This window comes from Desmodus rotundus, chromosome 6 (genome assembly GCF_022682495.2).
Source record: "Desmodus rotundus isolate HL8 chromosome 6, HLdesRot8A.1, whole genome shotgun sequence".
In the NCBI taxonomy this organism is placed as follows: Eukaryota; Metazoa; Chordata; class Mammalia; order Chiroptera; family Phyllostomidae; genus Desmodus; species Desmodus rotundus.
In genome coordinates, this window is record NC_071392.1 from 95,698,096 (window position 1) to 95,712,495 (window position 14,400).

General features: G+C 56.4%; 1 protein-coding gene across 5 annotated transcripts in view; it reads right to left on the bottom strand.

The window, feature by feature from the left end:
- Window positions 1–14,400, bottom strand: part of PHACTR3 (phosphatase and actin regulator 3) — a 129,156-nt gene that overhangs the window by 21,407 nt on the left and 93,349 nt on the right. For all 5 annotated transcript variants that reach the window (XM_045194687.3, XM_053927390.2, XM_045194685.3 and 2 more), the window contains exons 6-8: window positions 13,791–13,965; window positions 12,910–13,157; window positions 2,985–3,138 (exon numbers count right to left, since the gene is read on the bottom strand). In XM_045194687.3, coding sequence (XP_045050622.2) covers window positions 2,985–3,138; window positions 12,910–13,157; window positions 13,791–13,965 — 577 coding nt within the window. The remainder of the gene's footprint in view (window positions 1–2,984; window positions 3,139–12,909; window positions 13,158–13,790; window positions 13,966–14,400) is intronic.

Here is a 14,400-nt window from a genome sequence, read left to right on the forward strand (position 1 = left end):
CCATGGGAAGGCGACCACAGCAGCAATTCCAGGAGTAAATGTTCTTGTCACCTGTGGGGGGGAGGTTCTCTCACACGGCAGAGACAGTATGAGCCGTCCACTGGAACACAGTTCTCCGAAGGCCTGTGTTCGTGAATGAAGTTTTATTGGCACGGTTCCTCAGGACATGCCATCCACTCGTCCCGTACCACCTACAGCCGTGGTCGTGCTGGAACAGCAGAGCCACGTGGTTATAGGAGACACACGTCCACAAAGCCACCCAGTCATATCCTGGCCCCTCATGTGACAGGGTGCAGCCAAGAGGGGGGCCCCAAATAGGGATTTGTAATGGGGTCCAGAACTCAGGGTGTCCAGGAAACATTAGAAAAATATATATAGGATGTCCTTACCCCCCACAAGCCTGAGCTGGGGGAAGGGACACATGGAGCAGGGCCATTCAGAGCTGTTTTGTGTAGCAACAGCTGTGCAGCTAACCCCTGGCACAGTCATTTAACATATCTCTAACCTTTAACTGGTTTCACAGATATGTTGAATAGCTGTGGCCGTGCTTTGAGCCAGGGAGATGGCAGTGACTTCCACCCAAGATGTAACTGGGAAGCACTTCCCCCTGGTTATAGCGCCTGCCTGAGAGCTTGGAGAAGACTGGCTCCATGCCATGGGGCCACACCTGCCCGGACTTACTGTGGCAGCCCAGCAAAGCTGGAAGGATAGGGAATGCTGGCAGGTGTAACTGATTGTGGGAGGAGTCAGAAATGGGGCTGCAGGGCAAGACGGGCGCTGGGATTTAACCCCAGGCGCAGCAGCCATACCAGAGAGAGGACCACATGGCTTTGGCAGAGAAGGGAGAGAGGACCATGCAGTTTTGGGGGAGAAGGGAGAGAGGACCACGCGGCTTTGGCAGAGTGGGGACCTCATGGCGGCGACACAGCTGATGGTGCCGGGAGTCTGAATCACGGACTTCTACTTCTTTTCCTGAGATCCGGTACCCCAGACTGGGCAGAGGGAGAAGGAAGGACTGTGCATCTGTGGGTATTCTGAAGGACTTCAGTATTTTAATGAAGACATTAAGTCATTACTCTAAGTCTGTATAACTTTTAAATAATTCCTTTTCACCAGTCTCTGGCATTGAGAGATGTCTTTCCTCTGGCAGCGGGCGAGGCGAACCTAGTAGGGGGGGACCCCCGGAGAGAGAGGGGAGGTCCTTTACGTAATAGTATATTCTCCTCCCCCCCACCCCGGGTCTGTTCTGTAACGCTCATAGCAAAAGTCTGCTGACGCCCAAAGCATGTGACTGGTGACCCACGGCACGACCTTGAAGGTGACAGACTCTGCACACGCACGGAAAGTGTGGACAGAACGGAAATTCAAGCCTCCCACAGGCAGGGCCGTGTAACCCACAGAACCAGGAAAGGGTTTGGAGACCCCACTTCCAAAGCAACCTCCATTGTCACCACAATGAAGAAAACTGCAGGTAAAGGACAAGAGACGAAGAGACCAAAAGTTTACAAACCCTGAAGAGGACGGTTGCGCTCTCTAGAAGCGAGAAATGACATACACTGAGCCTCACGCAGTCGCAAGCGTGTCAGCGAGACCAGCCACGCGGCACTGAGACAGGTGGGCGTCCTGACGGGTCGGGCAGCAGAGATGCCAACCAGCACCAAAACTTCGAAGGCCACGTAGCCACACCTGTGAGGGCGGCAGCACGCTCTGTGACACCGTTCCCACCAGGAGGGGACCCCGGCAAACGCTCCCTTGAGGACGACAGCATGAGAACGTTCATTTCACTGCTGATGTAAAAGCAGAGACTTCGAGGGAAAAAAGAACTAAGTGTCAGTGGGGGATGGGCCCCACAGTGGCCCAGAGACTCTCCTGAGATGCCCGGGGACGGGGGCCTCGGAAAGACAATGCCTGTGGGGGGATGGGCCTCAGTCTTGGGGAGCCCTGTCTCACTTTGGGAGCCACTTCACTGGCCACCACGGAGCTCCCAGACAGCAATCTGTGCTGCAGGGGGCCTATCCACACAGAGTCCAGGCAGGAAGGTCCTGGGAGGACCTGGTTGCAAGCGGGTGATAAACTAGGTGACCAACCGCGTCCTATTGCTAAGCGTGAGACCTGGCACGCACCGCCCATGCCTGATCCCCCCTAAGATGCATGATGGGGCAGGAGAGTCAGTACCCCCTTTACAGATGAGAGAACCACGGGCCAGGGAGCTCTGGATCCCTCTGCTCTGGGTCTTCAAACTCAACCCAAAATGATGTCCAGGAGCGAACCCATCCCACCTTCACCTCCACCCCCCCGCCCCACACTCACCACCAGGTGTCTGTGTCAGGGGCACAACTGCATCCCAGCTGACCTTGGCACTAGGGTGCACACTGCATGTTATCCTGTCCCACGGCACGAGGGCCTCCAGTCAGGGACCCCAGGGACCGCCTCGGGTACCCTTGAGGGCTGTGAGCAGAGGGTGCTCACTGGCGGGCCCAGCTCCCTGCCCATCAGTGATGGGCTTGGCTCAGTGCACAGAACGCACCCCAAACACACAGGATTCTAGCTTTTCCCAAACACTCAGGACACGTGGTGACACGGGATGCACAGTCTCGCAGGAAAATGACCCAGTGTCAGTGAACAGGGACGCTCACCTGCCCCTCCCCCAACAAGGCACGCCCTCCCCACCTTGCCACAGTCCCTCCCAACTGCCACCGCCCTTCCCGCCTCAGGCCCTTGCTTCGCTCCCAGAACCAGGGATCTCCACCGGGGGCACAAGGCGCCCTCTGGGGGCGGTCTGGGTCGCCACAGGGGGATGTAGCAAGTGGAGACCAAGGATGCAGCTGAGCAACAGCACCCAGGATGACCCCCATGACAAAGGTCCCACGTGGAGAGCGCTGAGACTGAGAAACCGCCATGGGTGCCACGTGGGGAGCCCGGGGATGAGGAGATGGTGCAGGGGCCCGGTCCGCCTCTGCTTCTGTGCCTGCGCAGCTACTCACTTGGAGAGCTTCATCTCAATCTGCTGCCGGATCTCCTGCCGTTCTTCATCCGTCCTCCTGGGGAAAATATTCCGGTCCTCTAGCTCCTGCTTGCTGGGCCGGTTCCTCAGCCGCACGGCCAGCAGCTCCTTCTTGCATTTCCTGGGCAGAGTTCCTAGGGGAACGGGGAGGGGAGGGGGCCGCAGAGAGACAGGTGTTAAGGAGGCACTGGCTTGTCACAGCAGCCACCCCCCTGCTGGAGGGGACTCTGCCAGCTTGTGCTGACCTCCAGGGGACAGTGATGGTGCCATCTCCTGTGACCTATGGTTGGGGGGTCAACCACACAGCCCAGGTGTCTGGGGACAGTGCTGGTCGAAACCAGCTGCCCCAGGGTGGCTTACTAAGACCACCCCATTTTTCCTTCAAGAGTGTCCACATCTAGATCACAACTTAGTCGTCTGACCCACGGCAGTGCTCCCTGCTGTCTGTTGGCCTCTGCCCAGGTGGGTCTTTCCGTTCCTGGGACGTCCCACCTCGGTCTGTGCCCGTATCTGTCCTCAGCCTGGACCATCTGGGGTGGGCCTCTCACTGAACCCTGCAGCCAACCTTGGACCATCTCTGCAAACAGGCCCCACAGGGCCTGCCATCTCCACCACGCCCGCCACCAGCTCCGCCCCCACCAGCTCTACCCCACCCGCCTCTGTCTTCTTGGTTTTATTCTGTCTCCTCCACTAGACTCAGTTCAAGCGCAGCCTGCCCTCGGGGTGCTAGGTCAGTGTCGGCAGAGGTTGTGGATGGCTGCTGCTGTGTGAAGAACGGGGGGAGGCAGTGTTGACTCAGGGTCCAGAGCCGGTGGGCTGGAGTCCAAGGCACGAGTCAGACCTGGGGGAGCAGAACGCCCGCAGACTTGGAGTGGTCTCAGGTGTGGCCACTTTCACAGGTGGAGAAGCGTCCTTTGTCAGCGTGCCAGGAACTGGGGGTTTGGTAACGGGGGCTCTCAGAACAGTGGTCCCATTGCCCTCCCCCTCCTCTCCCCCCCCCAGAGACATCGACTGGGGGAAGTGCGACCTGACTGCAGGTTTGGGGGGTGGGGCTGCCGAGGTACAAGGGGCACACAGAGGAAAGTCAGCCCCCCCGTGTGGGAGATGGAAATATGCAAAGTGAGAAATAAGTCAGACAACACGACAGTTTAGTAGAAGGTCTTGGGATAAAGACCCAAGAAGCTGGACTCCGCTGAGGCTTGAATTTTGAATTCAACTTGTTTCATGCGGAAAAGAAGAAAGTGGTTCCAGAAACCAGCTCAGCAGGGGCTCCGGCCTGCGTCTGTTCTAACCGCTCCATGCAGGACAGAAGCCCTGTGTTCCCAGAATTGGAAGGAGCCTCAGTCAGTGGGTCCTGGCTGCACGTGCTGGGGGCACTGAAAGCTACACGTCAGGCGTCTGAGAGTCAAGGGCATGTCCAGGGTCTCGGGACCTACCCACTGTGAAGGTCCAGGCTCAACTCCTGGCAGGAAAGGACTGCCACTTACAGAGAGCTGAGATCTGTCCAACCACAAAACTGTACTGAGTGCAGTTTAAGTGGCCCTAAGCCTGCTGCATATGTCTCAGGCCTGTCGTTACAAAATGGGATCACATCTGTCCTTTCACCAGAGATTTCTAGATGGGACTGGGAATTCACTGCATGGGAAAGCTGGGTGTGGGGCAAGCCCTCCCCTGCCCATCACCCAGCCTCCATGAGCACAGCGGGCCCACAACAAACACATGTCAGGTCTTTCTCCCAGGCACCAGGAATCACCGGGCTTTGCCTACTTTAAAGTCAGAAAAGGAAATTCCCAGACAGATCACTTAAAATGAGAGCTTTTCCTGAACTTGAGTGGTGCATCTCTCCAAAGGCTGATGGGATTCACCCACACGAGCACGCATTCCCAAGCGGGACACTGTGCACCTGGCAGCGGGGAACCAGCATGCGGTGGAGCACTGGGCAGGTGGGACGCCGAGGGGCAGGCCGGGCTGCCCTTCTGCCCAGACCACAGGCAGCTAGCAAGCCTTCCTCCCAAAGGCCCCCAAACGGCATGTTGTCCAGTCTTTTGACCCAGAAATTCTGCTTCTAGGAGTCCGCCACCCAGAGCAACGGGGGTGGGCACGCACAAAGCATCCAGCCTCATCTATGGCATTAGGGACTTAACAACCTGGACACCCAACAAGAAGGGCCTGCTAAATGGTGGGGCACCAGCGCCGCCTGAATTTTGTGACCTACGGAGACAGTGGCCTGTTCTTGGGGACAAAAGGACAGTCACAATGTTGCTGAGAAAAGCAATGTGTAGACAAATACATTATACAAACAAATACTTGTGTGTGTGGCTAATTTTGTAAGTGTGCATAATCTTACTCCCTACTGGCGTAGTAATGCCAGACATGCGTCATTTAAGTTCCTAGTGTTAGTTTGTCATATTTTTTATCCTAAACATGGTTTTCTTAAATAATTGTTTAGAGTATAAGGAACTGTAAATAAAGAGACACAAGTAGACTGAAAGTACACAGGGAAAGAGATTCCACTCTAAGACGAGTCCAAAGAAAGCGGAAATGGTCTGTGGACATCAGACAAGGCAGGTTTCAGAGTGGAGGGCTTGTCCGGAACAATGTGGGGGTCCCTGCTAGTGGTGACGGGACACCACCTCAGGAGGGCAGAACGATCCACGGTGTTCATGACCCTCTTAAGAGGGCCAAGCACGTGACGCAGAGACTGGTGGGCCTGAGAGGGGAAAGAGTCCGTCCATAGTCCCAGCTGGAGGTTTCAGAACCTCTGAGCAACAGGCAGACACGCAGAGCGTCAGGGTCAGGGAGGCGTGACCACCGTTCCCAAACTGTATGACCAGCACTTACAGAAACACGCTGCCCCCAAACCAAAAGACACACATCCTTTTCAAGCACACGTGCGACATCTGCCGAGAGAAACCACATTCCGGGCCATATGGCAAGTTTTAGTAAGTTTAAAAGCACTGAAATCATGCTCTGTATGGTGTCTGCCCGGAGTGGGATTAAATTGGAAATCAATAATAAAACGATCTCTAGAAAAATACCAAACTCTTTGGAAATGAAATGAAGAACTCCTGAACAACCACAGCTCCCAGGAGTTGCCGAAAGGGGAATGTGGAGGCACTGTGAGGTCAGCAGAACCTCAGCCCGCCGAAGGCACTTGGGAGAGCACTCAGGCACTGAGTGTCGTCCTTGCAGGGAGGTCCCCCATCAGCGTCCTGACACCCCACCTTAACTAGGAAGGGAGAACAAAGTAAAATCAAGGAAGAAGAAAAAACAATAATGATCAGAGCCGAAACCAATACAACCAAAACCAGAAAAACAATGAAGAAAATATTTGACCCCACAAGCTGGTTCTTTGAGGGGAGCGGTAAAATTGATCAAGCTGTAGCTGGATTTACCACGAGGGGAACGACCAACGCCTGGAGGTAGAGGGGCTGACGTCCATCTGAGCCTGGACCAACGGCCAGGGCTCATTCAAGAGGAAACGTGACCGGAACTCACCTGTATCCACTAAAAATGTAACTTAGTTAAAACCTTCCTGCAGGGCCAGGTGGACGTCCTGATACAGTCTATGAAAGGCAGTGAGAGGTAAGTAATACCAACTCAACACACATTTTTCTTGAAGATAGGAACGAAAGAGCCACTTAAACTCACAGCAGAAGTTTACTGTGATGTCAAAACCAGAAAAGACATTTAAAGAAAACTAGACTAACAGCTCCTACGAACACTGATGTAAAATTCTAAACAAAACCTTAGCAAATCAAATTCGACAATTTATGAAAGTGTTAACCCACCAAAACCAATGGGGACACAGGTGATCTATCATATTTAAAAAGCCACCAATATCATCTGCCAAATTAACAAACACAAAAGGAGAAAAATCACAGGATTGCCTCAAGAGACTGCCCTTCGACTGCCTGACATTCGGGGCCAAGAGGGCCCCCTGGCTCCCCCCGGTGAGTTAGTGAGATGCACAGTGAAGTCCCCTGAGCCACAAGCTCGCCAGGGTCCCAGCTCAGACCTGGCTCAGAGGAGCATGATGTCCCACCCGCTACAGGAGCTCCTACACAGGCTCACCACCTACAGCTTAGGGCCAGCAGTGGCAGCAAGGGCCGACCCCTCCCCCCACCCACATCTCACCTCCTGACCCTCTGCCCAGTCTCCTCCCAGACCTGTGTCCGCAGGATCCACAACCCGCCTGACCCCCTTCCCTGCCTGTGGGCTCCCACTGCGCCCTCATGCTGTGTCTGCTTTGGGTTCCAAGCCCGAGTGAAGGGCCCCATGCTTCCCTTCAATGGTGATACATTCTCCCAGTGTGGGCGCCCCAGTAATGGACATCCAGGTGGTGTCTGTTTCTGCCCTTTTAACTAAAGCTGTGGGGACTGTCCTCTGTACTTCCCTGCACACATGACTAGTCCCATCAGCACCGTCCCTGGAAGGGGAGGACTTGGGGCCAAGACTGCTGCCTATTTTAGGTCCCGACAGGCGCTCCTGGCCTTGCTGCTCCCCATGCCCTTGGCTCGCTGGTGCTTACACTATCTGTCCTAGGCACCCTCCAGGGGGGGGAGGGGTAAATGTAATGGTCCCGTACAATTGAGGACAGGAGGCTGAGGCTCTGGAGTTAAAAATACTCTCCACAAGCTTTTTTTTTTCGATTAGTCCCACTTCGGGCTTCATTCGAAGGATAATTATGGAGATGCAGGAAGGCTTAGCTGCCAGGTGCCTGTGTATCTCCACATTGCTAAGGCAGCCGCTTTCCACCCAAAACAGCAACCCTGGAACCGGGTGCACTCGGACGGCTCCACGTGGGCTCACGTGCGAGGCTTTGACGTTGAGTGCAAGGATGGGGGTGGGGGCTGGGCACCGAGAGAGAGAGAAGGGCAGCAGGGTTCCACGCCTTGTGGGGGCCACAGAAGTCCCCTGTGAGCCTGGTCCCACAGCCCGTCTGACAGCAGTAGTGCCATGGGGCCGCCTACAATTGGCCAGGAAGTTCTCACTGCGGAGATTACACTCTAACTCTAGAATGTGTACTAGGCTCTCTCCGAGAGTTTGTTCCTCTGCTAAGGTCCTCCACCTATTCATCTTGTCCTGAAAGACCCCAGACACACACGAGGGCAGGTCTGCTGTGCTTCTGAACAGGACCCTTACTCCAAGGCGCTCTCCCTCCTTAGCCCTGGCCTCTCTCGGGCTTCAAGACACTGTGTCTCAGGGAGGTCTCATCTCTGTCTGGGCTGGACCCCCCACCGCACACCCCTGACCTCGGGGCTCACTATTCAGCTCCAGGGGTGCCGAGCCCTATGGCATTCTGCCCCCACCAACAGAACCGCCAGGCATGGTTCCGGGGCCCCTTCCCACGGCTCTCTCTGTTCCAGGACCCTGACCTGCAAACTCCAGCCGCCTTGATGGCCCAGGTGCGGTCTCCACCCAGTCTCAGCGAGACCACGCTGCTTGGAGGCCACACCCTGCACCCCAACGGGGGGCTGCAGGTGGAAAGAACAGCCAGCTGTGGGACTCACTCTGTGCATCCCATCTCTCCAGGAGGACAGCCCTGCACACCTGTTGCTCGATGCCTCCCGACAGCGGCCCCTGCTTCCCGTCCAGGTCTGTGTGTGGTTTTAGCAGGAGGGCAGCTGCCAGAAGCAGCGGGGGCTGACCCCTTCTAAAAGCAAGCAACACTGTTCTAGAAGCTACCCCCAGACTCAGTGTGTGACTGATATTTTCTGAGTGGTTAATGAATATGATGGTGACAGGGAGGGAGGTTGGGGATGGGGAGAAGGGATGGCTGTGGTTCAACGTTTGCTATCATGGCAAGAACGTTAATTGGAGCAGGGACCCTGGAGGCTGAGCAGGTTTCCTGGGCAAGGGGACAGCACTGGCTTTGGTTCATGTTAGGGGCAGCTAGGACTCTACAGGGACACACAGGCTTCCACGTGAGCGTGCCTGGGGACAGGGACACAGATTTGGGACCGTCCACTCACAGGGACACATGGGGACAGTGAGTGGGATGAGCCAGAGAGAACGCGCAGAGCTGGGGGAGGGAAGAAGCTAGAACTGGGGGCACACCCCAGTGAGGGCAGGGCAGCGAGAGAAGCTCCATGCAGGTGGGGGAAGGCAGAGAGAACCAGGCTCTATCCTGGCTACAGGGCCAGACACCTGGGTTCAAAATGTACATGTTCATTACCCTCTCTTGGCCTTGACTTCCTCAACTGTAAATGAGGGACAGTAGTAGTACCTGCCTCACCCAGCTGCCCCAGGGGCTAATTAGGTAAGATGAGGCATGAGAAGTGTTCAGCAAGGCTCCTGGGTCCACAGCAGTGACTCAAAAGAGAAAGCAGCTCTGTGTGGCACCTTATCCCCAGGCCAGAGTCCCCCTGCCACAGCCCTGCTTCTCCATATCAGCAAGAACCACCCAGACCCCGATGACAGGCTCCCCCAGGTTGTCCCAGAGGCCAGGCTCTCCAGAGCATCCCAGTGACTGTTGACAGCGCCACCTACTGCCCATGGGGGGAATGGCCAGGTTTCCAGTTAAGTTCCGCCCCAGAGCCCCACCTTCATGCCGGGGCACAGTGGTGAGGACAGGTGAGGAAGGAGCTGGGACTGCTCTGTCATCACGAGGCACTCACACCACCTGTGAAGTGGTATGGTGTTAGTTAAATGGGGACCTGGGCAATGAAATAAAAGCAAACAGAAAATTCAAAAATAAAAAAGTCAACCTTGGTGTATACATGTAGTATGAACTCCAGGGCAGCCACTAAAATGGTTTAAAGAAACTATAACTGCTATGCCCAGAAATAAAATAAATCATGTAAAATGCTCAATTAAAAGCCCAAAGGGTAGAAAAAGGGGGGAAAACAGAGTAATAAAAACAGTAACAAATACGGTAGCAATGACCCCAACTGCGCCAATGATCACTCGGAGCACCGGCGGTCCGACTGCACCAGATGGAAGGCAGAGGGTCTCAGAGTGGACGTAAGACCAAGACTCAGCACCACGCGGTCTGTGAGAAACCCACTCCACACACAGATCCTCACAGACGAAGAGTAAATCGATGGGGAAAAAACATACCCTCCTCACCAAAGGAAGCAGAAGGAGCTACTTTCACTTCAGGGGAAGCAGACTTCACTAGCAAGCAGAACAAGCCCATTTGGGAAGGCTGCATGCCCGTGGTTCCAGCTGTGACACTGGAAGAGGCGGGGCAGTGGGGACCCTGGAGAGGTCAGTGGTTGCTGGGGCTGGAGGGGGAGGGCTGAACAGACGGAGTGCAGAGGGGCCCTTGAGCAGTGAAAATACCCTGGGTGACACTGTCACGTTAGACGCCTATCTCTATACAGTCGTCCAGACCCACCGAGTGAGCCCAAGGGGAACCGCACGCTCGGGTGACGATGACGTGTCACCTGGAGTCTGCCTGCTGTAACACGTGTGCCATCCAGTGAGGGGGGGGGTGCTGGTGATGGTGGGAGGGCGCTGTGCAGGTCTGGGGCGGGGTACATGGGAAATCTCTGTACCTTTCACTCACTTTTGCTATGAACCTAAAACTACTCCATAAAACAAAAATTTTTTTTAGAAGTTGCCTTGATGGATGTGAGAACGTCCACCAGATGGATTTTCTGCCCACCCCACTTTACCCGGCACCTGCGGCTCACACATAAAGGTGCTGTGTGCGTGGGAGCATGCGTGCACGCTGCAGTTCCCGGTGCCGCACCTCTCCACATCGGTCAGGACATCGGACGTGCCCTGCATGGCGCCCACCTGTCGCCCTCCGACTGGCACAAGTGCGACTTCACCACAGCCTGGCACAGTGGGTTCATGGGGCCAGCCCTAGCCCCAGAAATTAGACTCCAGCATGGATACGTATGACGCTGTGAGGGAATTCCGGCTGACAAAACGATGACAGAAGTCACCGTGGAGTGTCCACGTGGGACAAGACAAGGGCCACAGAGGCTCTGCCAGCAACACGTTCAGCGGGAGGAAATAGAAGCAAGTGGCGGCGCAGTCTCCATGATTCATGACAGACGGACGAGCGCCGGACGCCTTTCGGCGGCAGCACCAGAGACCCTCCAACAACGAAGCAGCCATGACGGGGGGACAGGGTTCGAACTGAGAGAGGCAAATGCCTTCCAGTCCTTGCCAGGGTCCTGCTGGCCAGGGCGGAATACTTTTGTTGGCCTTTCCTACTGTGAGTAATTTTTCCCTGAAAGTAACAATTTATAGACCTTTTCTAGAACCAATGTTGCATCTTTTCCTCCCAGGACTCTCTCTGACATTCTTGACTACGAGGGACTTACTGACACAGAGAACCTGCCTTCCATGCTCGGCTGCAGGTTCCGGGGCCCCAGGCTCCACGGGACCAGCGCTCAGAGGCTCGTGTACAGAGGGCAGGGCTCCCCAGGCAGGCCTGGGAGTGGGCCTAGCCTCAGAGTGACGCTGTCCAGGCTGAGTGCGGGACTTCGACCTTGAGCCCCAAACACGAAAGGCTCCTGGTGGGGAGGAGGCTCTCCTGGGAGTTTGCTGTCACAGAAAGTGGCAGTAAGCTGGGCGCAGTGGCCACAGCTGAGCTTCTATGAGTGGACCCTCCCTGTGTCCCTGTCAGACCACAAGCTCTGTGTTCCATTAAGGACATCAGGTTTCAACACACAAAAAACCCCCAGGAAACTCAGGTTTGACCCTGGGAGAAGTGGCTCCTTTTCCACGGCACGGCCAGGACAGGGGCTCCTGGGTGACACTCTTCCTACTTACTAGGCTCTGTGTCCTCGGACGCCCCTCAGGCCGTCCGCACGTCCAGTGCAGAGTCAAGCGAGCGCCCAGTGGCTCCAGGCCTCGGCAAGGTTGGAGGCCCCGTTCACAGGGACGGAGCATAGACCAGGCTTGGAGACAAAGTTCCAGCACTCAGATCTGAAGACAATCCTCCAGCCACACCTACACCCACACCCAAGACCTCACGGGGATGTGCCCCTCAACAGATGGATACCCGGTGCTGGGGAGTCAAGGGCTGGAGGAGTGACAAGGGCCCAGGAAGGAACGGTGCCGGCAGACGCTGGCCCTGCCGTGTGCAGTCAGTCAAGTGATGAAGTAAGAGGGGGACAGGCAATAGTCAGATTACGACAAACGTCAGTGTAAAACAGCAGCTGTGTCAGAGTTATGAAGGGACATGCCAGTGCTGTCACAGAAGCCCAGGAGGAGGACACGGAGATGACACCATGGGGACCAGGCTGCCCAGGTCGGCCCCTTCTGAGCCAGGTGCATTGGCTGCACTGCAGAGAACCCCAGGCTCTGTCCTGGGCTATAATGGTCCTGAGGAAGAGCTTCCAGGAGGAACAATGCCCTTCACTCCATAACAGTGGACCCCCACAAAAGGCCTACGGCTGTAGCCACCCCAGACTCCTGCCTACGAATGACATTGCCGTGCGGCACAGCCTGCAGCAGGCATGCAGGGGCCCTCTGCGCTCCCTGCTCCTGGCCTGCGCCCCTTTCCCCTTATTAAGGGGTGTCTACAAAGCCCTGTCTTCCCCAGTCCTCAAAGGAAGGACAGGACCGTCACTGTGACCTTGAGAACACATCGTGAGGGCAGATGCAAGCTGGACTTCCAAGGGCCTTGTGATGCCCGGCCCCGGCCGAGCACAGACTGTCTCACAGCCACCACGCCTGGGTGGCACAGGATCAACACCGACTGCTCCTCCTCCCATCAGGCCCTGTCTCACTCTCCCATCAGCGCTACGGCCACGCTTCTGCACCCCGGGCTTCTGAGTACACCAGGCATTACTTTTTGCCATGTCATCCAGAGGAGTGAGCCTGTTAAAGTCACCTGGTGAGATAGCGTTTACCTTCTCAAACACACATGGAGTTAACATGCGCTAACCCAAATGAAACAAGTCCCCTGGTGCCTCCGTGCCTGGCTGCGACCCGCTCACCGGAGATGATGGAGTCGTTTAGCGCCTCCTCGTCCTGGTACAGAAGCAGGTCATCCTTGAGCTCCGAGCTCATGAGCAAGTTCTCCTTGTTCTCCTCCGACTCCGTGGCCGCCGTCCGCTTGCTGTCCGAGGCCCCGTCGAAGCTCCAGGCCTCCTCCCGCTCCTTGCCCCGCTCCATGCTGGACGTTCTCGACAGGCGGACGTCCATCCGCTTCTTCGGGGACCCTTTACTGTCCCTCCCTTGAAAACTGAGTCAGAAAGGTAGATTAGGTCATACATTGTCCCTTTCACCTGGGAATACAGCAAAACTGACGGGAGGCCTATCATGGACATTGCAAAGGTGACCCCCGAATACAGACGGACTTAATGGCTTCTGTCCCAAATCACAAGAAGCACCAAAGGCACACACACGGCTTCGAGTTGCAGGCACGCAGCATAGAGGGAGGACACGTGGGTCTGAGCAGCATGCACACACACCTGCCACCACGAGCACTTCAGCGTTTCCACCACGCCCTGCATGTGTCTTGCCACCCACTCAGTCCACCAACAGCTCGCTTCTCTGTCTCACACTCTGAGCCTTGGAAACAGGCTCCCCTGTGCTCCAGCCTCTGCCCTCAGGGGCCTCTCTGGTGATGCCCCCCACCCCGCCAAGGGATCCTCTGAGGAAAGGCGGAGGCTTCATAGCCCGGTTCCCACAAGCCCCTCACAGAACGTGGCAACCAAAACCAGCTGCAACACAGCTGCAGAGCCCAGTGCCAAACCCAGAGGCTCAGCTCCTCGTTAGAGAATGACAGAGAATTGCAGGACAGTGACACGGTGCAGTGAGCGCAGCCTGGAGACGGGCCTGGCTGGGAACCCTTGAGGCCAGGCCCCAAGCCTACCTGTCCTGGCGGTGCTTGGTGGCCAGCGCACGGTGCAGCTCCTCAATGACACGGCTGGGGGGCAGCGGCCGGTGGACAGTGGCAGGATGCGGAGACCCCGTGGGCGTGGATATCTGTCCTCGGACAGGAGGGTCCATGTTCTTCCCGCTGGTGTCTTGGAAGAGCATGGCCTGGCCTGGGGCGAGAACCGTCAAGGGCGTGAGTCCGCGGGGCCAGGGCGGTGGAGACACAGGTGAGGAACAGCCAGGATGCCGGCCTGCAAATGTTTGCCCAGCTCAGACGCCACCCAGGGCCCGGGCACCACTGTCCCCTGTAGATACACTAAAGAAATGCCACACAGCTGAGCACTTCACCTGCCCAGGGGACCTTTTGTCACTCCTCAGGGAAGGAAACTGACATTCAGAAGCCATGTCCAGGTCGTGTACCTCCAGGGCAGGGACTGGAACCTGGCACCCAGGCAGTGACCCCAGGGGCACTTGGCAGAGGCCAAAGGACCCCATACCAGGAGCTGGCTGTCACCCAGCTGGGCAGGGCCAGGAGAAGCTTGCCCTGAGGGTTAAGTCTTGAGTCTCCATAGTCCAGGCAGGTGAAGCATCGGGGTCAAGAGGCA